Genomic DNA, 22,352 nt, shown 5'->3' on the forward strand with positions numbered 1-22,352 from the left:
CAGTTGAGCATATTCCAAAATATGAGGCCTGTGAAGATCCTTGTTTCTTGTGTTGAGGCGTCACCGTCTGTCCATTTTTAGAAATACACACATATACATACAAACATTTTTGCACAATCTTTATCAATTCCCTCCTTTCTCTGCCTTGAAAAACTCCATCAGGTAATTTCTTGTGTTTAATCTTATATTTTGGTTCATGTATGTGTTTGTTTGTTCTGTATGATTAATGGGTTTGTTTCCTTTTTCATTTTCATCATGAAATGATGGGTCTTTCCTTGATTTGTGTTTGAGCTCTTTTTATATGTTCAAGATCATGTATGTATAGCTGTGTGTATGTGTGTTTGTGGGTCTTGATGATTTTGAGGGTATCAAGAATCAAATTTGATTTCAGCTTTTTTATGTGGGAATTTTTATTTATTTTGCATGTTTTTGGAATAATATATGTACACATCCTTTTGATTTGTTTTTTTTTGTGAAGGGTAACTGTAGAAGCAATTTTGAGGCTAGTTATAAAGATTTAATTTTTATGATTAATTATTGTTATTGTTCCTCTTGAGGTAGATTTTTCCTAAGCTTGACAGGCTTTATTCTTTCCGAAAATGAGATTTCGATTATTAATGATGCGATTGGTGCTAGCTCACGTTCTATTTTATTGTAATGACACTGGTTTTGAATGATGAAGATGATAAGAATAGGAGTATTTAGCCTTTAGGTAAAGATGATTTGGGTTTGAAAACGGTTTTAAGGATTTGAACTAAGTTGTAGATTTTTGATTGTGAGGCTTGGAGTGTTGATCGATTAAAAATTGAATTTGATTGCTGATATGGTTGTTGTAAAGAATTCTAGTTGAAAAATAAAAGGGGGGAGGAATTGATTAATGGGTGCGGAAGGGGACTGGTGAAAAATGGCAGTGCAGATTATGTAACTGAGTGGATGGAAGCGAATTTGCTTAGCATCAAATCTGGAATAGAAAATAAAGAGCTCTCATATTAAAATCAAAATTTTGACTTGGAGCCAAATTACAAATGTCGGGTCTGAGTTTCTTATAAAGAATATTGAGGAGGAAATATATTGGGATAAGAAGTGTTTTGCTCTAGAAGCTCAAGAAAAATGAAGGATAGTAAAAGAAGAGCACGCAGATAAGGTCAAATTAAGGAGTCAATGGGCAGAGAGCTTAAGATGAAGACAGGAAAAGAGTGAAAATGCCACATCTTAGCTATACTGAAAGCTTTTCTTTTTACAGGAGGAAAAAATGCAACAAGGATAGACTGAGAGTGACTCGTACAAAGTTTAGTTGTAGAGATTAAAAGAAAATTGAATAATAATCCATAGTGGAGTCAATAAATATTTATTAGGGAACTAAGCGGATTATAAAAAGCACACTATACTATGTTGCACCAGAATATGGTGGAAGTGGCTGCCTGATGGTAAAGTGGGAATGCGGGATATTTACAGTATTGGAGATTTAATCCTTTGATTGTTTCTGGAAATAGGCCATTGTTGCAAGTCCTTTCTTCCCGAGTGATGCTAGAGAAAGAAAACCTGCTTAGATGGTAGAGAAATTTAGCCAAAGTACAACATATTTGGAACTTGTTGATGAGAAATTAAATGATGAGTACAATAAGTATCGAGCAGGTTCATGTATCAACTTGGCTTGTACAGTCAGACATTGTAAAATACTGAGAAAAAATTTCATATCAATATTCTCCATCTCTACCATCCAAATTATACAACAGCTTATGTATTTAGCACTAACGATGCAAAATTCTATATCTAGCCTCCTTTACCTCGACTCTTCTTTTTTGCTGTGTTTGACACTCAGATGTGGGTATAGACACTTTAACCTCTTTATTTTATTATTGACAAAAAGACGATCGAACACTTACTTAGGCCAAAAACATTTTTTTTCCTGGATAAATTGCGGAGTCTAGCACTTCCAACCGAGTTTGGTAAAGTATTAGCTCATTGCACATTAATGCTTTAGGTGGATGAAGTTGTTCTTCAATGTTGCATAGAAACTGATTACATGATTTAAACTTTCAAATAACAGAATTCATTTTATCTGTTAATGATATACATTGAAATGAAGGTATTTGGTGAGGAAGGAGGAAAATAAGGGTTGAGCTTGAGCAATTAATAGTAGCAGATAAAGCTTTACAGAGTTATACAGTAAGTAAATAATATTGATCAAAATACGTAGTCTTATTTAGTAAAATATGACAAATGTAAATCTATGTATGTATCATTTGATTATTAAGATTCAAAACATTGTTTAGTTTGCCTTTTGAATATAATCTTGATATGATTTGTTAAATGCTTAAGAGATCAAGCCTTGATGCCTGAACTACATGCAATATTAGTCCATCTTTTTCTTTTTCTATTCAAAATCAGCAGTGAAGGTGAAATATAGATTTTTAAAATGTTATGGTTAATTTTTGTCCTGGCCACTTTACTAGGGGTTTGTTTACATGACATACTAATATGGATGTGGGTCTTTTATTCGCCAAATTATTGTTGTCACTTGTACTATTTTGTTATAATTTTAATATTGCTCTTCGTTACAGGATTGATAGCTAATGCATTTCTCATTTATTTGTTCAGCAGTTGGCATTTTGATATAAGGCAATAAGCAACATTAATTGGTCAATATATTCCAATCAATACTAGAAGCCAAGGTTCATGTCTGAGCTTGACATCCAGATCCCATCAACCTTCGGTAGGCTTTTTATATGTCACTATCCTATCTTTAGGAAGAACTTTTTTTATTGCTCTGTGGCCATTTGTTTCACTTACCAAGTTGATTTTCTCAGCTATTTGCTCCTTGATCATAGCTATCAATATCAAGCTTTTATTTGATATTAGCTCCTTGTAGTTGACCCTCTGTGCTAAGTAAAATTTTTACTGGCTCGGAATTGAAATTTCTGCAAGGATATCAATTGTGTTATGACCTGCCTTGTTAAAGTAATGACCCGCATTGTTATTTAAAAAATTTCCATGCTTATTGGTGTATTTCTTTTTATTGATAGACGTGACAGTATTTTGTTCTGCACATTATGGTATTTACAGATCCCTTTGCTGAGGCAAATGCTGAGGACTCAGGTGCTGGCACAAAGGAATACGTCCATATTCGCATACAGCAGCGTAATGGCAGGAAAAGCCTGACAACTGTCCAAGGGTTGAAAAAAGAATTTAGTTACAATAAGATTCTTAAAGACCTGAAGAAAGAGTTTTGCTGCAATGGTACTGTAGTTCAGGACCCTGAGCTCGGCAAGGTAGGCATATTTTGCTTTATGTCGGCATACTTTCTATTTGCATATTTTAAACAGTCTAAAAGTTCGTTTAATATATCAGGTTATCCAGCTTCAAGGTGATCAGCGGAAGAATGTTTCAACCTTCCTTGTTCAAGTAATTATCTCCTACTCCCCATTGTCCAAAACATTCATCTTGTACATTCACTGTGTTCTCTTGTTTAATTCCATGTTAATGTTCATCTGAACAGGCAGGCATTGTGAAGAAGGAACACATCAAAATACATGGTTTTTAAGTTGTAGTGGTGGCAGCATATCAATCTGCCTGACGTTGCAACTTCTCTTGTCTACATCTTAGCGTTCTACCCGATATACTTATAATATCGATATATTGAACTAGTAGTCTAGTTCTAGTATTGTGGATTGTCCTGGATTTGTTTTGCACTTTTTTGTGTCTAATGCACAAGTGTCTAACTGTAAAACATTCAGTGTTACAAGGCACTATATAACAATGCCATACCATGTGGAACCTTTAAGGGTCATTGACCTGTTACCATCATGTTTGTGTAATATAATAATATTTTACTGCACAAGTTCATGTCATGTCTTTCCAGTTGCATTTATATTTGATGAATTGTTAGTTATAAATGTTTTTATCATATACTTCTTGGATATAAACCCGAACAAATAAATTTAATTTGCATACAATTTCCAAAAGAATATAACATATGCCTCTCTATATACTTATTTGAAATCACAGGATGATGGATAAATCACTGATCTGTCTTGACCCCTAATCCCATGGACTCAATGAACACTCCTCAGGCAAGGTTGGGAACCTCTTTGCGTCCTTGCAGTAATCATAAATAACAAGGTTTCTCTCAACCCAAGCAAAATCAGTCTTCTGGTCCTTGGTAAGATGCCAAGATTCATATTGATCCCACCAGTTCTTTGTTGTAGTCGATACACAGGCAGGGTAAGGGTCTTCCCACTGGCATCCTTCGACGCTAAATTCCTTGTATGTTGACACAAATGGTGCTTTTTTCCAGTCTGTCTTCTCTAGTCCCCCTCTTGTTGCCCATTCATCTGCATTCCAGATACTCGAAAACAAGTACATTGGCTTCTCATTGGGGAAAAAATTGTTCTCGTAATCTGCATTCTTGTACACTCTTATCGGAACTTTATCCACAAAAAATCTGCAGATTTATGTTCCAAGAATATCTGAGTTGAAAATATCTTATACGAAACTCAGTCATATCATGATATGTCTATGTGTTAGTAACCTGAAACGCCTATTTCATCGGTCAGAATGATAGCCATAACAGAATGTGCTTATGACAGTGAAGATGAAAAGAAAAACTCAAAATCGGAAACAAAGACTCACACAATCTGGTGACTGTTCCAAAGGATAGAATAAGTGTGGAAATCCTCAGTAGGATCAAACCATAACATGTGCCTCATTTCTCTGTTTCCAGTCCCATTTTTGTACACATTTGTTTGTATCAGATATGGCTCCCCTGTTCTGTTCCCCAGAAACTCGAAATCAAGCTCATCTCTGGTTGGCCCTGCCCCATTTTCAGTACACATCTGCAAATAAACCTCAATGTTAATTACCTTTTTATTATATTATGATTACTAATATATAAGTAATATTGGCATTTTATTACTAGAAAAGAAATTTTATAATAATTTTAAGACCTACATAATAAGCTGTGACAACTCCAGCAGAGTCTCCTCCAACCAGCTTAAGCTTCATGCTAAACCAACCAAATCTGTACATTTGTTTTGTCTGAAACCCACAACCTGATTTCCAAGAATGAAACACAGTGAATTTAATATCCGACACAGAAATAAAATCAAACCAAACATACCCAGCGTATCTCTCTCGTGAGCTACAATATATGTTAATAAATAATTGTAAACGATGCTTGATCCGATGTTGTATAAAAACGTACCTGTATCCTTGTCTAAGTTAAGGTACCAGATCTGACCATCTTCCGAAGTCTTGAAGTGATCTTCAGACCACATTATACTGAAATTGTCTTCGAAAGATTTCTTCGGCTGAGCTGAACAACAAGCAGCCATGAGAGCTACAATGAAAAGGATCATGGCCCTTGTCTCCATTTTGGTTGAGTAGCTTGAAAAAGCTTAAGCTCTTCTGATCTGCAATTCTCAGAGGTGAGCATTGTGATTTATATGAGTGTGTCTTAAAAGTTGCTGTCCATGTGAAGGCACAACAGTATTCAAAAACTAAAACCACATGTTGGTGTTATGGTCTGTCTGGGATAAATTTACTGTCTTAGCCTTGTAGCCTTCATTTTGAGTCCTGAAAATTATAAAACAATACCACACCGACGCTGTTTAAGCAAAGAAATGTGGCCAGCTGGGATTGAGCACTTGTCTCTGGGATGAGTTGGGCATATAATAAATTTCATGTTGCATTTTGAGCTCTACAGTGGACTTCATTGTCATATTTTCTTTTAGCAACTTGCAATACAAGATCTGGGCTGCAGAAACTTATTATGCAAACCACGACCACTAGTGATCATTCTATCTACAGTTTTTTAAATAAAACCATATTACTATTACACAGTGTTGTAAAAAGCGGGATTTTATGCGGTGTTGTAAAAAGCGGGCTTTTTGGAATAAACCTATATTATTCTTATACAGTACTGTAAAAACGAAAATCAAATTTAATCAATAAAGACACGAAACAAGGATCAATAAGAGATTAAATCGATTAGAAATTAATCGGATGATTAATTAATAATCAGAAATTTAATCAATTCGGCAACTTACAAACATTGATTAATAGGTGATCGGTGCACGCGCACATATCTTTGCTTCAGAATCCAGTGCATGTAAATATGTGTGTTACAACTCATTTCATGCATGATCAAATGCAGCAAATGCAGCAACACAAATTATCTAGAGACTAGTAACATCATTTGTTTTATGATTTGTCTCCACCAGGGTGATCTTGCCTCATATGAACTTCGACATTAAAAAAAAAAAATAGTAATTTTATCATTTTCAAAAACCTCGAGCAAAGAAAGAAATGCAGGATAACAGAATATATGTTAAGAACAAGCAAGCACGAAATGTCAATATAATGAATAAAGACTAGAGATGGCAACAACTTGGGCCACTGACAGAATTTAAGCAGCATGCACAAAAACATCAACCTCATATGTTTTAATAAAAAATCCTAAAACATAACCTAACAAAATTAAGTAACACAAATCATCTAGCAAATAGCAACCATGTATTTTATCTCCACCAAGGAGATTTTGCTTCATAAAAATGCTCCCCGTCATCCCATGAAATTTGGCATGCTTGAAGACCAATAGCAATTCGAGGTTCCTTTCCATGACATGCAATCCAATCTTCAATTCCCACTTCTCTGTCATTTTCGCTTGCATACTGCTTCTTGCACTTCCCGAGTGGATTAAGTCCAGGCCTTGAAATCTCTGCCTTTGCAGCTGGCATGTACATCGCATCACCCACGATTGGTGCACCACAAGCAGCCAATTGTGCTCGAATCTGCATCATATGAATTTAATGTCAAGGGGAGTTCTCTCTCTGCTTTACAGCTAGTGAAAAATGTCAGTCTATGCCATATTATAAAGGATTTGTAGGTTTCCTTTGCCCTTTGACGAATCTAGAAATTCTCAACAGATATAAAACTTTGACAATGTGCGACCCGTGCAATAAAGCTTGTTCAACAAATATCTTTAACTATATGATATTAAAATAGCATACTTCGATATCCATTACTGTATTTATGCAATTTAGCACAGCCTCAAAAGCTAACCTACAACCACAACTACAATTTTACTTATAATATACGGGATAAATATCAAATTTATCACTCATATGGTTTAAATATATCAAAGTAGTCACTCGTTTCAGAATTGACTCAATTGGGTCACTAATTTGAAATTACGTATCAAGTAAACCATCTACCAATGAAAAATTGATACAAAATATTAAATTTTTATAGGCAAGTTGATACATATTTTCAAACTGGTAACCAAATTAAGTCAATTTAGAAATGAGTTACTAATTTGATATTGGCTGGGAACACGCAATGAAGCCTCAAATTTATTTCATAATATTCAACTCTATTCAATAACGAAAATTACAAGAGTTATATATAATTAATTACTTTGGAAGCAATTTCCTGAGATAACTAAATCCTTATAAATATCTACAACCGTAACAACAAATCCTTTAATTATTCTGATAGAATCATACTTGTAGCTAATCACAATTAATCTTATTTCTAATTAATAACATAAATATACTGATTCCTCTTTCCATTCTTCTTGACCACATGCTTTACACTGAAGAAGAATCCATAATGCTCGACAAGACTCCACACACGTTGACCATATACTTTTGGCAGCCATTGAAATTCATCATTTATATGTTTGACTTCGTAAAACCATTGAGGATAATAAAGCCAATGTGTTGTTTGAAAACTCTCTTTGACATCTTGAAGGATCGACTTTGAACATTAATATCCTCCTTTCTGATCAAATGACCAACTTGTACATATGATCACATCACCAACCTGTACATCATGCACTTGAACATTAATTCCAGGGCATCAAATTTCTTCGCCATCAACTTGTACTTCGCTACTTCTGTATTGGAATGTCATTTTGATGACAAACGAGTTCTTTCATCAACTTGTACATGTAAATCTCTCCAAAAGTGTTCTCAATCTAAATAAACACACAATTTGTCCACAGTACAAGCTGCTCGTGTTATGCATAACTCTTCAAAGAGCTTCGTTTGATTCCTTTCAGATTTTCATACTCTTCATACAATTGTTCACATTCTATCTTCCATTATGTGTATCTATCAACGGCTGCCCAGTAGTGAATCATGTGGATAAGATTGTTCAAAGAAGCCTTCGATAGCACAAAAAAATCCATCAAGTTGTAAAAATTGGACATTGAGTACTTGAGGATCTATATAGAAAGACATGATTTATACATGTTGTCAAACTGTGTGTCTAATTTGGAATTTCTTAAAATTTCAGTGGCTTTCAAAATGTTTAAAGGCTACTGGCGGGCTGCTGATGACTATTGGCAGACTGCTGCTGGTGGTTTCTGGAAAAGGGTTTATGGTGTTTGGGTGGAGGAGCGGGTGGCTCTAGATACCACTTGATGCAGAAAATGATAGAAGAGGGGTTTAAAACAAGGAGATAATAATCATTTTCGTAGAGAATAGGCAAAAGCACACAATAAAATTTCAACTTTGCCTATAATAATGATTCACTTGTTGAAGTAGATCTCCTAACTTGGAGAACTAGCGCACTTGAAGCGAGTCAGATCCTAGATAACAGGAAACAAATCCTTTTATTATTAGCTAATTCCGATAATCTTGAATATACTAGTGTACTTAATATAACAAAACCAACTAGTCAATTTTAGCTAATCTTAACCTAAATAATAATATATATAATAAATACATATTAATTTATTTATTCCTTGTTCTGATGCAGGGGGGTCAACTGCCGTTTTGAGCATCGACTAGCCACCTGGAGAGTCAAAAATGTAATCAGCTGAACCTATGCCGAGTCGATCGCGTCCAACACACATTTGGCAGCTTCTTAACCGTGTCCGTGTTCTCATATTCTCCTCCATTCCTTCAAAATGTCCAACCACTTTTCAAACCTAACAAGACTAACAACTTTCATTTGCAATTGCTTCCAGCTATAGTGGGACTATTGACATAGATTAAGTGAAGTTGACTTAAGAATTTGGTTCTTGTTATTTTAACTTCTATTTAGATGCATACACACACACACACACACACACATTTTCTTTTGTGTCGCATTCTTTCTTACCAATCAAGTTATGTTTATAGATGGATTATGTTTCCGCGATCCCGGTTAATTCTGGGACAACAAAATAAAATGAAAATTTCTAAATTTAAGCAAAACCAGAACCAGAGGTGGTAACCACTACAGTTCAGACTTCAGCATAAGTAAACATGATATGATGGTCTAATGTGGAAGACAATATAAATGAAGTTGTAGATACCTGATGGGTTCGACCTGTTAATAGGCTTATCTTGCACTCATACGCAAACTCTTGGGAAGGCCATCCACAATCCTCAATACTATATTTATCTTCAATATCAGCATTTGGCCACGGAACCATTTTACACTCTAAGATTTCTAGTTGGCATAAAAACCATCTTGTTGTGAATTCTGCATGTGATGGCAAAGGTAAATTCTATTAATCTTGGCAGATATAACGATTTTAAAAATGTCACTAGCAACTGCCTGCCCTTTCTCTAATATTCAAAAAAGAAAATATCTCACATAGTGCTGAATAGTTGCCTTTGCTTGGCTAATTTTATTTGTAAATAAATTATTTGGAACTGGAACAAGAGAAAAACAATATGAGCCACTTAAGAAAGATGCTCCAATTATGTCTTTTGATAGGTTAACAGTAATTAAGACTTGGTCCAAAAACATTTAAGAAACTTAAAATGTAACATAAATTTGAAGTATGCATGCAAAAGAGGCTTTAATTTGTAAGTCAAACCTATTCCTAGACAAGATGCTGTTGAGGTATATACTTTGTAAATACTTACACGCAGAAACACATACATCAGAAGTAATACTAATCATCTTATCTAGTTTAAAGGGATCAGAAGATAATTCAACAAGTATAAAACTTAATAGAGTTCGTAATTGCTTTGATTTTAGGCAGACAAGGAAAAACAAGATAAAAAAGAAGTAAAAGTTCAGGTAAGACCTCCCAGAGAATTTAAGAGTAATTATTACCACTAGTTCGCCATATATATAATTATATATATACTTCACAAAATACCTTCAAATATTTACTGATTACAAAATAGGATCTTCAAAGCTTTCATCTTTCGTATCAATTTCCAAATGGTTAAATTATAAGTTCCCATGTTCCCATATTCAAATGAGGTAATCTATCCCATCTTCCTATGTTCAAAAGCTAATGTGTCACAATAAATATCATTAAATAGGTACACAAATGAGCAACTTGTAGATACCCAAAGCTTTATAGCATTAAGGTAACTCTTTCCCGCAAAGTCCAGGGAGCATAAAGTTATTCGAACATAGGATCTCATATAGTGTGGACTCCAAATGGTAACTGGTCTGCCTCTATTTGTGGTTCTAGTTTTCTTGATTCCCTTAACCTTAAAGGCACAGTGTACAGAGCATAATAAGGGTAAATATATCTATTTCCATGATTAGTTGGTTAAATTCAAGAACCTAAAGGATCTTTTGGCCAAAGTAATTGGTGTGCATATTATACAGTAGACGTTGTCAGGTGACTAGTTCATTTTCCCCAAATTTTTGCAAAATGGGACTCAGTTATATTATTGTTCCCAGTTACTACAATATATATCCAAAATGGGACTCAGTTAATACAGCAAAGACTACCTTCGGAAACAAGTCGCGGTGCAATATTGATTGGACGCATGTAGTGAGTAATTACTCCTATTGGCACTGGAGCAGCTGTAAGAGCAAGATAAAGCTTCTTTACCTTTTTTTCCTGAGATCAAACAGACAGAGAAATTAGAGACCATGAAGTCAACAAGATGTCTATATACTATCAATCTATACTATTGAAGCTGAAAGCTTAAATATTTGGTAGTCCTTTGGACAGTCATTGGGCCAGATTAATATAACGACAAAAGGATTTATTTATTCTTCTGGGTTGAATCAAAATAATGATAAAAAAAAAAACTGAATTTATGAAATAAGATCTTAGACAGTAATAATATGGATGAGTTATAATAGGATTAAAAAAATAAGAATTTAGGTTTCATAATCTAAATATTTAAACTCTTACTCCAAATTTGATTTCAATCCAGTTACAATCATAATTTCTTTAAGTAATGTTATATATGTTAATTCCGACGTACAATTTTATCATACTAGCCTTAAACCCGTGCAAAGCACCAGAAAATATATAATTTAAAATTTATTGCTTGTATTTAAGTTTTAACATCATTTTTACTAATAATTTAGTATTGTTGGATGCCCACATTTTCTTTACAGAAGGAATTTAATGATAATGTATTAAAGTTCAATTGAATGTTAATAACCGATTGATTATATTTTCTCTTAGAGATTTAGATTTTATAATATATCCTTTATATTGTAAATGGATAGTAGAAATAATAAATATATTTTTAGCATCTATCTGTAAATAGCTTTTAAAATATTAATATATGCTAATGATGGTAGTTTTACTCTTTTCTTTTTGTTTTTTAACTAATTATAAATCATATTTTTCATACTTCTTATTTTTCATTTATAAGGATAGGGATATTATTTATCTTGTATGACGATTTCATGTTTGTCTTAGAGTAGAAATGTATGATGGCTTCAAGTTTGTGTTGAAATTACACACATTAGTTTGTCTCTCATTATATACATATATTTAATATAAGGCATAAGGGTAATTTAGGAATAACCAAGATATATCTATATCATATTAATACATAGGCCATTGCCCTGCATGGATTCTGTGATGCAAGTACACATTTAAAGTCGAGGATGTATATGAGAACTAAAATGAGTAAATAAACTTGTTATCCAATGTTGTAGCATATTAAATGACAAAATTCAATTTCCCTTGCAAGAGTGAGGAATATTGATGGCAAGTAAATAACTACTTAAAGATGCATTTTTCCCCAGTTTTGCTTAATAGACAGTTGGTGGACTTACCCGGATTTTTCCATGAAAAACAGAACAATATTCCTTTGTTCTAGCTAGTACAACACTGCACATGTATGAGCCAAAAATTCCAAAATTCAAAAAATACATAACTTTATGGGTACAAATAATAAGTCAGCGTATTAAATATTATAAATCAGTTACCAGCCTTCAGTGCAATTGTCAATTTGATGAGTAGTCATTAGTGGATCAGTCAACCCTAAGGCACGAGTGGCAAATGTTGCACAAGTTTCTTCAATGTTGTCTGTGGTCCCACCTACCTAAATAAGGCACGTATTCATTAGATATAGTAAGCACCAATGGCTAGTTTTCACTTTTCAGAATTTAAGCAGGTATGGAACTATGGATATAAGCAACAAGAGGCACTAAATATAAGAAGTGATTCATTTGCTCCTCCTCTCTTATATAGAATTTTTATTACTGCAGCATATTTGAGCACAGGGGCAGAAGAACCAAATAAAAAGAACTGGAGCATGAGACTTTAGTCAAAATATTAGTATTTGAACAGCGAATTATTGTTGTTGACATCATATACCTAGCAGCAAGTAGAGACATAAAGACTCTTTTCCATATCTTTCAAAAGCAAACATTCATTCATTACTTCAAAAAAATTCAGCAACTAGTCACTTATCAAACAATCGCATGGTAGAAAATTCAAACTTAATGCATGTATCATATAATGTACAAAAATATTATGATACAAATGCATGTGCACTATCTTAAATATGTTCGAATACATCGATATATGAACACATTTGAATAAGGTAGTAGTCTGTAATTCTTTCAGTACATAGTCCCATAATATTGCTTAAATGAACAAGAAGAAGTTTTAAGAAAGCATAGATTGAGGAACAATATCTGTTTACCGATGGAAGATAAATTTTCTACTGAGTATCAAGATAAACATGAGAAAAAGAATCAGTTACATACTGATGTACCAGCAGGTTTATCCAGGACAACATAGGACTCGGTTACTGAGATAATTCTTGATCTCCAATCAATCTCATAACACCTGGGATAAAATGTAAATCAACACGGGAAAATATAAGAGGTCAATGGTTTAAATCCGATGAGACAGGTTATTCCTAGAAAACAGTTTATACCGTGGGAAGCGTTTTGGATGTACATGAACCCGTAAGTACGTTCCAGTTTCAACAAACTCGTCACCAGAAGTTATTCTAAACGTTTTTTGTGCTTCCCTCACGGTTTTTCCTTTGATTGATACTCTCTTACTCAGAACTGCTGGATCTGTATATTGTTTGTACAAATCAATTTCCTCTGGAGTTGCAGTGGGAGGAGGTTTTGGACAAACAAGGGCATAATATACCGCACCAAAATGAATGAGATCTGCAACAAACCTTTAACGTCTGGTTTACTGAGAATTGCAATAGAGACTCAAGAAAAATGTCCAAGCAAATGGACAAATATGTAGGAATACTCACAGAGGGGGGAGATCCAAAACTTTGCAAATATATTCAAGAACAGTCCCTCCATCTTTAACAACCAAGTGTTCAATTCTTGGTGGTCCATGGTGTGAAGGGCAAGGTAGCAAGCGACCATACTCGGGGTTTCTGCAAAATAAGAAAACATAATATATCAGCAGAAAGTCCAATGTTTATAAAGGCATGAACATTTGCTTCTGAAAGTTCTTTTCTTAATCAAAGTTAGAAAAAGATTAGATAATCTCCGGTGCAAAAGATAGGCTACTGTATAACTGATATTGATGATAACTTACAAATTTGATAAATATCAATAGAGTGAAAATTATCAAAGTTTGTTCCATGGTTACCATGAATGTAGGTGCGTGATGCAAGCAAAGGTGGCACATTATTGCAAGCATATTTAGACATGATATTACATGCTCAAGTGTTAGCTGTTCATTCTGATCGTGAAAAGTGCATTGTTATATTAGAACATAGGTGTTTTGGCCTGCATAAAGAGGGGTGTCCCACATGGTTCAGAAAAATAAAGATTAGTACAGTCATTTCTTAGTTAACTCAGAAGTACGAATTGTATCGTGATTGTTAATTTCTTCTAGTCACCAACAAGTCGGAGATTAACCTTAATATAATTTACTTGATCCATTAACTTTAGGTAAAAGTTGAAGGAATCCAAACTAAATCTTGCAAAATCGAATACATGAGGGAGGCGGACAGGAAATTATGTGAGTATTTCTAATTTAGATCTCTGATTCTATGCAATTGGTGTTTTTGTTTCTTATATCCTTTTTAAGAAGCCATTTGTACCACGAAGTAAAGACCAAGAATTTGGTTTTGACATTCAAGCATTAACAACATAGATTAATAAATCTTATTATTTGTAAATTAAGGCAATAGAAGTCCATGCCGAAGTCCTTCAATGGTTAATATAGACCAAAATAATATTTTCTTACTTTCTTATACCCTTTCGCTTAAAAAAGATTCGTCCAGGAATATTACCCATTATTTGGTACTGGAACCTGATTTGAAGCCGTACTAGTGCACCCCAATTCTAGTTAAATTTCTATTTTCTTTTCCAATGTTAGTCCGTAACTAACTAACTAGGCTGACAAAAATCACCACACTCCACATGTGACCAATTAACCCAACCCAACCCAACCATGACATCTGCAATGGGCCCCTTCAGATCACAAATTTCAATCTTTACCTCTTATAAATTAGCTTCACATCATTCCTAGCCTTGATAACACTCTTCTCTTCTCAACTAGATTTAATCAATGATCATAATTGTTAAATGAAAAAAGGACGCTTAGGGCCAAAGTGGAATGCGCGCGTCACAAATGCACTTAATATGATTACTAAAACTTGTTATTTGACTCACGGAATTATGATAAAATCTGGCTTTGATTATTCGAAACCCCAAAAATAGGGAGAATAAAAACCAGGTTTTATCATGATTCTGTGAGCCAATAGCAAGTTTTAGTAATCATATTAAATCCCAAAATGAGCTCTACCCTCATATGTCATTATTTTTCAATTTTGGGTAATTTCAATTTTCGACTTTAAAGGAATAATCAAATTAAGTTAATTGATGATCAGTTTGGGTCAAATTTGCAATGAGTGACCTACTTGAGTTTTTTGGACATAGTCAGTCACCTACCTGACATTTAACCCTACATATATGTTTATTACTGCTTATTACATAAAACTACTTAAGTTAAGTTCTTCGGAGACCAATATTAAGATCTATATCATTGTTTCACATTTTATTCAATAATGTAGAATGGTCTCCGAGTCTCCATTGAGCTTTTGCCTACTTATTTATTTATAAATATATGTATTTCGTGTCCCCAAAATGAAAATCCATATCTAACCACTCAGGACAACAATTCAGTGTAGACCCATTATCAATCCCTCCGGTCACAATTCATCATGTAATTTTGTGTACATATATTTTCATATTTCATGTACCCAAAGTTCAAGCCCAAACACTAAATTTTTGTGTCCGGTTCAGGTGTCGCCTGCTCCAATACACCTGCTCTAACTATAATAGCCTAAAAACTTCTATCATATTCCATTTCCATTAAATTGGTTACTTAAAAAGAAAAACCTTCAAAAAAAAACAATCCCAAAAACAATCCCAAACACACTATGTCACCAATAAAACATTGAATATTAGGATAGGAAACACATGATACATACATACATATTAGTATACTCCCTCCGTCCCCTAGTAGTAAACATTGGGGAACGGGGACACCGGACGCGGCTTGTAAAGTACAGTTCTTCTTTTTCTTTTTCTTTTTCTGAATAAAAAATTAATTAAAATTAAGTTACACAACTATACTTTACAAGAGCGAGCAGTGAAAAAAAAAGTATAGAATTGAATTTAATATATGCAAAATATAAAAAGGGGCCAGGGAAAAGGGAAATTAGAAGGTACCCATTTGAAGAAATAGCGGTATTATGCACTGTAACAGCAGAAGATTGAGAGCAGAAGATTCTTCTTGTTGGTGGTGTATTTGCGCGTGTAAACAAGTGAGAATTGCGGCGGATAAGAGTATGTGTGGAGGCTAAAGTGCGCACCAGAGCTAATGGGCCGGCCAAACTGGAGCTGCCGAAGAGTGAAGACATTATATTATTTGAAAGGAACGAAGAAGACAAAATCGCCATTTTCGAGCAAGAAATGGATTTTAGAACCGAAGGGGCTTTTAGACCAGCGGGGGTTTTCTTCTCTCTCTGCGCACTGCTTTTAAGTTTTAACCCGGCTAAGATATAAATTTCTAATAATTTAAGGGTCTTTCTAATGTGTGCCCAAGTGCACACAATATACACCAAATTTGATGAGTTTGGTGGATTTTAATTGGTTGAATTGATGTAAATGCAGGGTCAATCCATATTTATGATTACATGACCAATAAGAATGCACCAAACTCATAGATGTTAGCGCTTATTGTGTGCCCATAGGCACACAATAGAAAAACCGATAATTTAATTGGCATATGTAAGTCTAAATAAATAAGTAAAATTTCATTATTTTTATCCAACAAATTATTAAAAATTAAATATTTTTAATAAAACTAAATTATTTTTTCAAAACAATTTTTAATAAAACTAAATTTAGAACTCAAAATTTTTATTTAAATTGTTTGTGCATGTTATGGGGCCGTTTGGTAGGGTTTAAAAGAAGTGACTTATTACTTAAAATAAAGAAGTGGCTTAGAAGTTATAAGTTGGTTTGGACTTATAAGCTACCAGAAGTGTTTGGATATCGTGACTTATAAGCTACCAGAAGATTTTTAAGTGTTTGGATAACTTAACTTATAAGTTGGTATTAGTTTGGTAATTTTGTAATATAAACAATTTGTTTCTTTTAAAAAATTAATTATAATTACAAAAGATCTTTTATTGTTAATACATGAAATATTTTACTAAGTACAAAATTTTAAACGCTGCATTAAAAGAAAAAAAATTAATAACTGCAAATAATACAAGTAAAAAGGTGCATCATTTATTTAATACCAGCTGCAATTTCATCACGTTTTGCATTCCAAATTTCATCATTATTGCCTTCGTTGCTGGATTCTCCACGGTTAGTATTAGTTCTTGAAGTTGAATTTTCCGACATATAATTTTCCTATTCGGCAATTTGAAAAGCGTTATCTGCAACATTTGATTTCTTGATATAATTATGAACCATCATTGTAGCTAGAACGATATCTGTTTGCGTATTTATTGTATACATTGGCATATTTGTCAAAATAGCAAATCTAGCTTTCCACGCTCCAAATGTCCGTTCGATAACCATTCGACACGATGAATGTAAATGATTATATCGCTCTTTTGCATTTCACGGTTCACGTGCAGTACCATTAGCGCGACGAAAATCTTGTAAATGATATCTTATTTTTGAACCCTTGTACGGAGCCATATATCCTTTTTTATGTGCATAAACTGCACCAACAAGATAATATTTATTTCCGATTGGATGTGGAAAATTAAGTTCAGGATTAGTTCTGGCCTCGTTCAAAATACGACTATCATGTGCTCTGCCTTCCCAACCCGCCCATGCAAAAGTAAAACACAAGTTAAAATTGCATATGGCAAGAATATTTTGAGTGGCATATCCTTTGCGACCAAAATATACTGTACGTTCTGATTCCGGTACGCGACATTTAATATGTGTTCCATCAATAGCTCCGATGGCATCCTATAGTTAGTACGAAAATTAATATATAAATTGCATAAATCAATGGGTTCATTTTTAATTAAATTTAAAAATCACTATAATTATTACCTTGAAATGTGGATAATATTTACTTTGTTAAGGCTTATGAAACTTCGATCCAGCGTTATAGTTCGAAGCCGGTTTTATGTAATCTCTTGCCATTCGACACAGTGCCACTCTAGTTTTTGACTCCAAGAACATATACTATCCATACACTTCTTCTTTAGTCCCATTTTGTTGCTTGTTAGATTATAAATAAAATATGTATGACTGCAGCAAAACCATTCACATTAGCTTCTAAAGCCAAATCTGCAGGCCCGCCGTTCTCTGTACTAACTGGCCGAAGCAAGCCCTGCATTCTCAGCAAATAGCTTTGGCTAGGAGGTTGTGTTCTAACATAGGGAGCTGCTGTCACAACAGCAGCAGGTGAGTGATCACTATCAGCACGAATACTGGATAGTGCACTGAGATCGAGGTTTGGAAAGACAGAACATCGACATCTGGGGCATTTTACATTCAAACGAAGCCCCTCATCAATGCATTCCACATTTTACATGAATTATCTAGGTCCTTATACTGAGTTCATTTAGGTCCTTGCAGTGAAGAGGCGTGTATTACTTATTTGAAACAATTAAAGGAATATTGATGCCATCAATATAAACTAACAACACAACAATGTACAAGAAACTCTAATCTTCATAGATCAGAAAACACATGATTATAATGGGGATGAGATTTCACTAAGCAAACCTAGAAAAAACAATGAATTCACATAAAATAATTCAATTACCACATTATATGATAGCAAATCCAAGTTAGTCTCAATTCATTGCAAATATGGGAAGTAAATTTATTTATTTTTGTCGTAAAAAAGTCAGCTAAGCATATCAAATAATCAGATGTTTGACGTTGAACAAGTCTGGTAAATATTGGGCTCTGCTTTTACTCCTCAACTAGTCAACTGACTAAGAAAAAAATGATATGGTGATATGGTTATTTTTATCATGAACCATATGCTCATTGCTCAGAATCTCCATGGTCTACACTATTTACTCAAGCAAATCAGTAGAGATGTTAAAGAATGAAACGGATCCACATCAAACATATGATACTACCAAATCCATAAATGCAGCAAACAATTGTCTGCCTTACACATAGGACAAGCAAAGTTTTAGAATTCATCTATGTTATCACAGACAGGAATGAATCCGCATAAACAAAGCAGAGAGACTCGGTTATCAGCAAAGCACCAAACAATATCAGCAATGCACCAAACAATAATCTCATATCTTAATTTCAAACTATCCCAAGTAAGCACAACTAATCAACACAGCTAAAATCACAACAAAAAACCCAACCAACACACAAAAAATTAACTGCAAACCTGTATAACATGTGTCCACCATGATTCAGGTGCTTCAATCGTCTTGCTCATCTCATTCCATCCAAGGCCACTTTCACCGTATTTGAGTTTCTTGAAGATCTGAAAATGCGCTTTCATTTTCTCCCAGTGGTTCTTCATCTGTTTATGAACACACACCACTTTCAATTGTCTGTGGAGTTCTTGCTCGACATTGCTCCAGCCTTCTTTGTTTAGGGTAGTCCCAACATGGTTTCCCTTGACGACCTCACTGGCGCATAGCTCGACAAAGAGGGTGTGAATTTCTTCCGTCCACTTAAACGATCCAGACATCTACAAATATATACATATCGAATCAAAAAATGTCCAGAATTGAAGCTGCAGATCGATAAAAGAGTGTGTAAAAATTCATTACCGTTGTTTGGATGCGAAGGAGAGCTGAAACGATTACCACCAGTTAATTGAAAAGCAGCTCCGAGAAAGAAGAGATACGAGAAGAAGTCGACGTCGCCGCTAGAAAGAAGAGATACGAGAAGAAGCTGAAGTCATCGCTCGAAGTCGTTTTCTGTTACAACGAAAGAAGCAGAAGTCGGGGCTTGAAAAATAAGCTAGGTTACATAACTTCTTTTGCTGGGCTTATTTCTGCTTAATTAAAGAGCTTCTTTTTTTGCCAAACGAACCGAGTAAAAGCTGAAGTGGGCTTCTCAGGCTTTTAAGCTCAGAAGCCACACCGCCAAACACGCACTATGTATGATTTGTATTTTATATCAGAATTAAATTTTACGCATAAGTATGATTAATTTTAATTATCCAGGAGATTTTGAAATAGAATCAAATTATTCTCTACGATACTTTACATAAAATATTATGAAATTAAGAAGATGGATATATTTAATTTTTATGTCAGTTTTCAACCACTAAAATAATATAAATAATGTCTTTTTTTGTCACATAATATATATAATATCTCATTAGATTATAAATAATCATTGTGAGATTTCTAAGACCTATTCATTTTAGGCACCTGTTTTCATTGTGACTTTATAGTTTATTAAGACAAAATTTTCATTATATCAGTGGTTGAAAATAGATATAAAAATCAAATATATTTATTTTTTCAATTCATAAAATTTTATTTACATAAGTGAGGTGCTCCATTTTATTTTTCCATTGAGGCCGAACCTAAACCTGTGCTCGAGAGATAAATGTCCATACACTGACAAGGGATGATGGATTCTCAAGAAGAGAGGAGCTATGGTGGTCTCCCGGACCGCCCGGATTCTATGAGTGAATCGAAAGTTGGATCTACATTGGATCTCACCTGAATCGCCCCATGTATCCTCCTGACGAGAAGTTTGGTTTCAAACCCTGATTCGAACAGGAGGAGTACGCCATGCTAATGTGCCTTTGGATGATCCACATCTCAGGATCAGACGCCGATAAGCACATTGAACTATCCCATGCGTCTGAGAGCCCTCACAGCCCCGGCACAACGACGCAATTATCAGGGGCGCGCTCTACTACTGAGCTAATATGGTAGCCTGCTCCAGTCCCCTTACGAAACTTTCGTTATTGGGTTAGCCATACACTTCACATGTTTCTAGTTCAAATACTCCTGTACCATGACGTATCTGGATTTTTACAAATTTATACTTTTACGACATATTTTATTGAGTTTAATAAATTATATTATTTCATAAATAAGTTAAGTGCCTACAAATTTTCTAAAATATGGCTACAAAGACTAATTATGCAGATATAAATGAATTTATGCTTACAAATTTGAAAGGATATCTTCGATATTAATTTATTTTGGTATTTATAAATAAACGTAAAATTTAAATCACCTAGTAATCCTCCCAATAGGATCATTAACTTGCATGATTATCCTTAAGTGGAAAAGTTATTTCTAGCAAGTCATTTGAAAAATCATCTTATATTTCTTCGTATCAAAATACCTATTTTTAAGAAATATAATTTCACGCAATATTCATGACTGAGGGATATCGCCAATCTACGATATTTCCCTATTTTCATATTGCAAAATTAAACTCGCATGAAGATCGAAAAAGGATTATCAAGATTTGATATTCTTTAGAACCCTCATGTAACATTATTTTTTAAATCTCTTAATTAAAGTAATTTATTCCCTGATTTACCAATTCCTATTTTACGGGATAAATTATCTTTAATTATCCAAAAATAAATCTTTCATTCCAAAAATTGTTTTCTATCCAAAAGAAAGATTTACTCTATCAAAAACATTAATATTTGGATGGTCAAATATTAATATCCATTATTCTTGGTTCCTTAAATATTTTCTCCAAGGTCTCTCAAATTACTTATTTTTCGGAGAAAAATATTTTAATACTTATAATGTACTTTAAAATTGTCAAAACCATGATTTATCATGAATCATATTATTCTAAGTATTTTGGTATAAAAAATTAGTCAAGGGTCTACTCGCTTTAACCAAATACTAATTTTCTCGGTTTACGTATATTTCCTTATTTATCGAAGGAAATTAATTTAAATGCTCAAAAATATTTCCATAAACTCCAAACTCTTTTATTCTCAAGGAAATATATTTGTAGTATTTATCCAAGTCAAAATTCTAGCCAAAAACGTTTTACAAATCGTCAAAAGGATTTACGTATTTTATTCATACCCGAAAAGCGGTTTTTATCGTTTTAATTCCGGATAAAATACTTCCACTTGCTAGAATGACTTGAAACTTTGGGGATGTCATTTTTATGATGTGATGTATGTTAGGTAAAAGTTTCGTGATTTTTGGAGAATGTTTGTCGGGGTGTGTTTCCGAACGGTCGACCCGAGAAGCTTTGACTGAGCGTTTGACCTAGGAGACTTTGACAAAAAATTACCGAACTTCACAGATTTCCATTTTCCAATATTTAGAAAATTGTCATATTTTTTGTTGGATTTATTGGAGATGTTTAGAACTAAGCTAGTTTTAATTAACGATACTTAATCGTTAATTAAATAGTTAATTGGGTTGCATTGGGGTGTGTGCCTTATCCTCTTCCAAGCAATAAGTGCTGAGATAAGGTGTCACATGTTGGTTGTCAAGTTGCTAGGCTAGTGGACAAAGACAATGTAGTCATCCCTTACATCACCTACCCATTTACATCATCCCTTACATCACCTTCCACTACCCAATACCCCAAAATTTCCCTATAAATACCACCCCATCCCCATTCATTTTCTACACAAGCTAAAGAGCTAATTAGTTGCTGGGAATTTTAGAAGTATTCTCTCTTTCATCTCTACAAACACTCTCTACAAATACTTCTTCTCTAAAACCTCTTTTCTT

At 33.9% G+C, this 22,352-nt stretch overlaps 3 protein-coding genes across 7 annotated transcripts; 1 reads left to right on the forward strand and 2 right to left on the reverse strand.

The window, feature by feature from the left end:
* Window positions 1–3,851, forward strand: LOC108193981 (protein translation factor SUI1 homolog). Of its 4 annotated transcripts, none has more exons than XM_017360849.2 (6): window positions 1–162; window positions 2,090–2,169; window positions 2,602–2,716; window positions 3,067–3,272; window positions 3,352–3,405; window positions 3,500–3,851. In XM_017360849.2, exons 3-6 carry the CDS (start codon window positions 2,680–2,682, stop codon window positions 3,542–3,544), a joined length of 342 nt encoding a protein of 113 aa, XP_017216338.1. In that variant the 5' UTR covers window positions 1–162; window positions 2,090–2,169; window positions 2,602–2,679; the 3' UTR covers window positions 3,545–3,851. The 4 variants fall into 4 exon arrangements, with proteins under 4 accessions (XP_017216338.1, XP_017216339.1, XP_017216336.1 ...); XM_017360850.2 differs by having other exon boundaries at window positions 2,605–2,716; XM_017360847.2 differs by lacking the exon at window positions 2,090–2,169 and having other exon boundaries at window positions 2–162.
* Window positions 3,852–3,922: 71 nt separating this feature from the next.
* On the reverse strand, window positions 3,923–5,552 carry LOC108194175 (probable xyloglucan endotransglucosylase/hydrolase protein 8). Its single transcript, XM_017361088.2, has 4 exons — window positions 5,204–5,552; window positions 4,951–5,051; window positions 4,633–4,835; window positions 3,923–4,444 (listed from the first exon to the last, which is right to left on the reverse strand). The coding sequence occupies exons 1-4, from the start codon at window positions 5,370–5,372 to the stop codon at window positions 4,042–4,044; spliced, it is 876 nt and encodes a 291-aa protein (XP_017216577.1). The 5' UTR covers window positions 5,373–5,552; the 3' UTR covers window positions 3,923–4,041.
* Window positions 5,553–6,341: 789 nt separating this feature from the next.
* Window positions 6,342–16,192, reverse strand: LOC108193805 (RNA pseudouridine synthase 6, chloroplastic). Of its 2 annotated transcripts, none has more exons than XM_017360627.2 (9): window positions 15,877–16,192; window positions 13,437–13,565; window positions 13,098–13,352; window positions 12,925–13,006; window positions 12,139–12,254; window positions 11,986–12,040; window positions 10,693–10,804; window positions 9,305–9,474; window positions 6,342–6,791 (listed from the first exon to the last, which is right to left on the reverse strand). In XM_017360627.2, the coding sequence occupies exons 1-9, from the start codon at window positions 16,104–16,106 to the stop codon at window positions 6,519–6,521; spliced, it is 1,422 nt and encodes a 473-aa protein (XP_017216116.1). In that variant the 5' UTR covers window positions 16,107–16,192; the 3' UTR covers window positions 6,342–6,518. The 2 variants fall into 2 exon arrangements, with proteins under 2 accessions (XP_017216116.1, XP_017216117.1); XM_017360628.2 differs by having other exon boundaries at window positions 13,098–13,341; window positions 15,877–16,019.
* Window positions 16,193–22,352: the final 6,160 nt, after the last annotated feature.

Source organism: Daucus carota, chromosome 7, assembly GCF_001625215.2.
Source record: "Daucus carota subsp. sativus chromosome 7, DH1 v3.0, whole genome shotgun sequence".
Classification (NCBI taxonomy): Eukaryota; Viridiplantae; Streptophyta; class Magnoliopsida; order Apiales; family Apiaceae; genus Daucus; species Daucus carota.

Coding starts and splice junctions, on each gene's coding strand:
- LOC108193981 (XM_017360849.2), top strand. CDS start 2,680: ATGTCTGAGCTTGACATCCAGATCCCATCAACCTTCG. Junction 2,717..3,066: donor CCAGATCCCATCAACCTTCG/GTAGGCTTTTTA, acceptor TGGTATTTACAG/ATCCCTTTGCTGAGGCAAAT. Junction 3,406..3,499: donor TTTCAACCTTCCTTGTTCAA/GTAATTATCTCC, acceptor TCATCTGAACAG/GCAGGCATTGTGAAGAAGGA.
- LOC108194175 (XM_017361088.2), bottom strand. CDS start 5,372: ATGGAGACAAGGGCCATGATCCTTTTCATTGTAGCTCTCATGGCTGCT. Junction 5,052..5,203: donor TAACTTAGACAAGGATACAG/GTACGTTTTTAT, acceptor CTTGGAAATCAG/GTTGTGGGTTTCAGACAAAA. Junction 4,445..4,632: donor TGGAACAGTCACCAGATTGT/GTGAGTCTTTGT, acceptor ATAAATCTGCAG/ATTTTTTGTGGATAAAGTTC.
- LOC108193805 (XM_017360627.2), bottom strand. CDS start 16,106: ATGGCGATTTTGTCTTCTTCGTTCCTTTCAAATAATATAATGTCTTCA. Junction 12,255..12,924: donor ATAAACCTGCTGGTACATCA/GTATGTAACTGA, acceptor TGCCTTATTTAG/GTAGGTGGGACCACAGACAA. Junction 12,041..12,138: donor GACAATTGCACTGAAGGCTG/GTAACTGATTTA, acceptor ATACATGTGCAG/TGTTGTACTAGCTAGAACAA.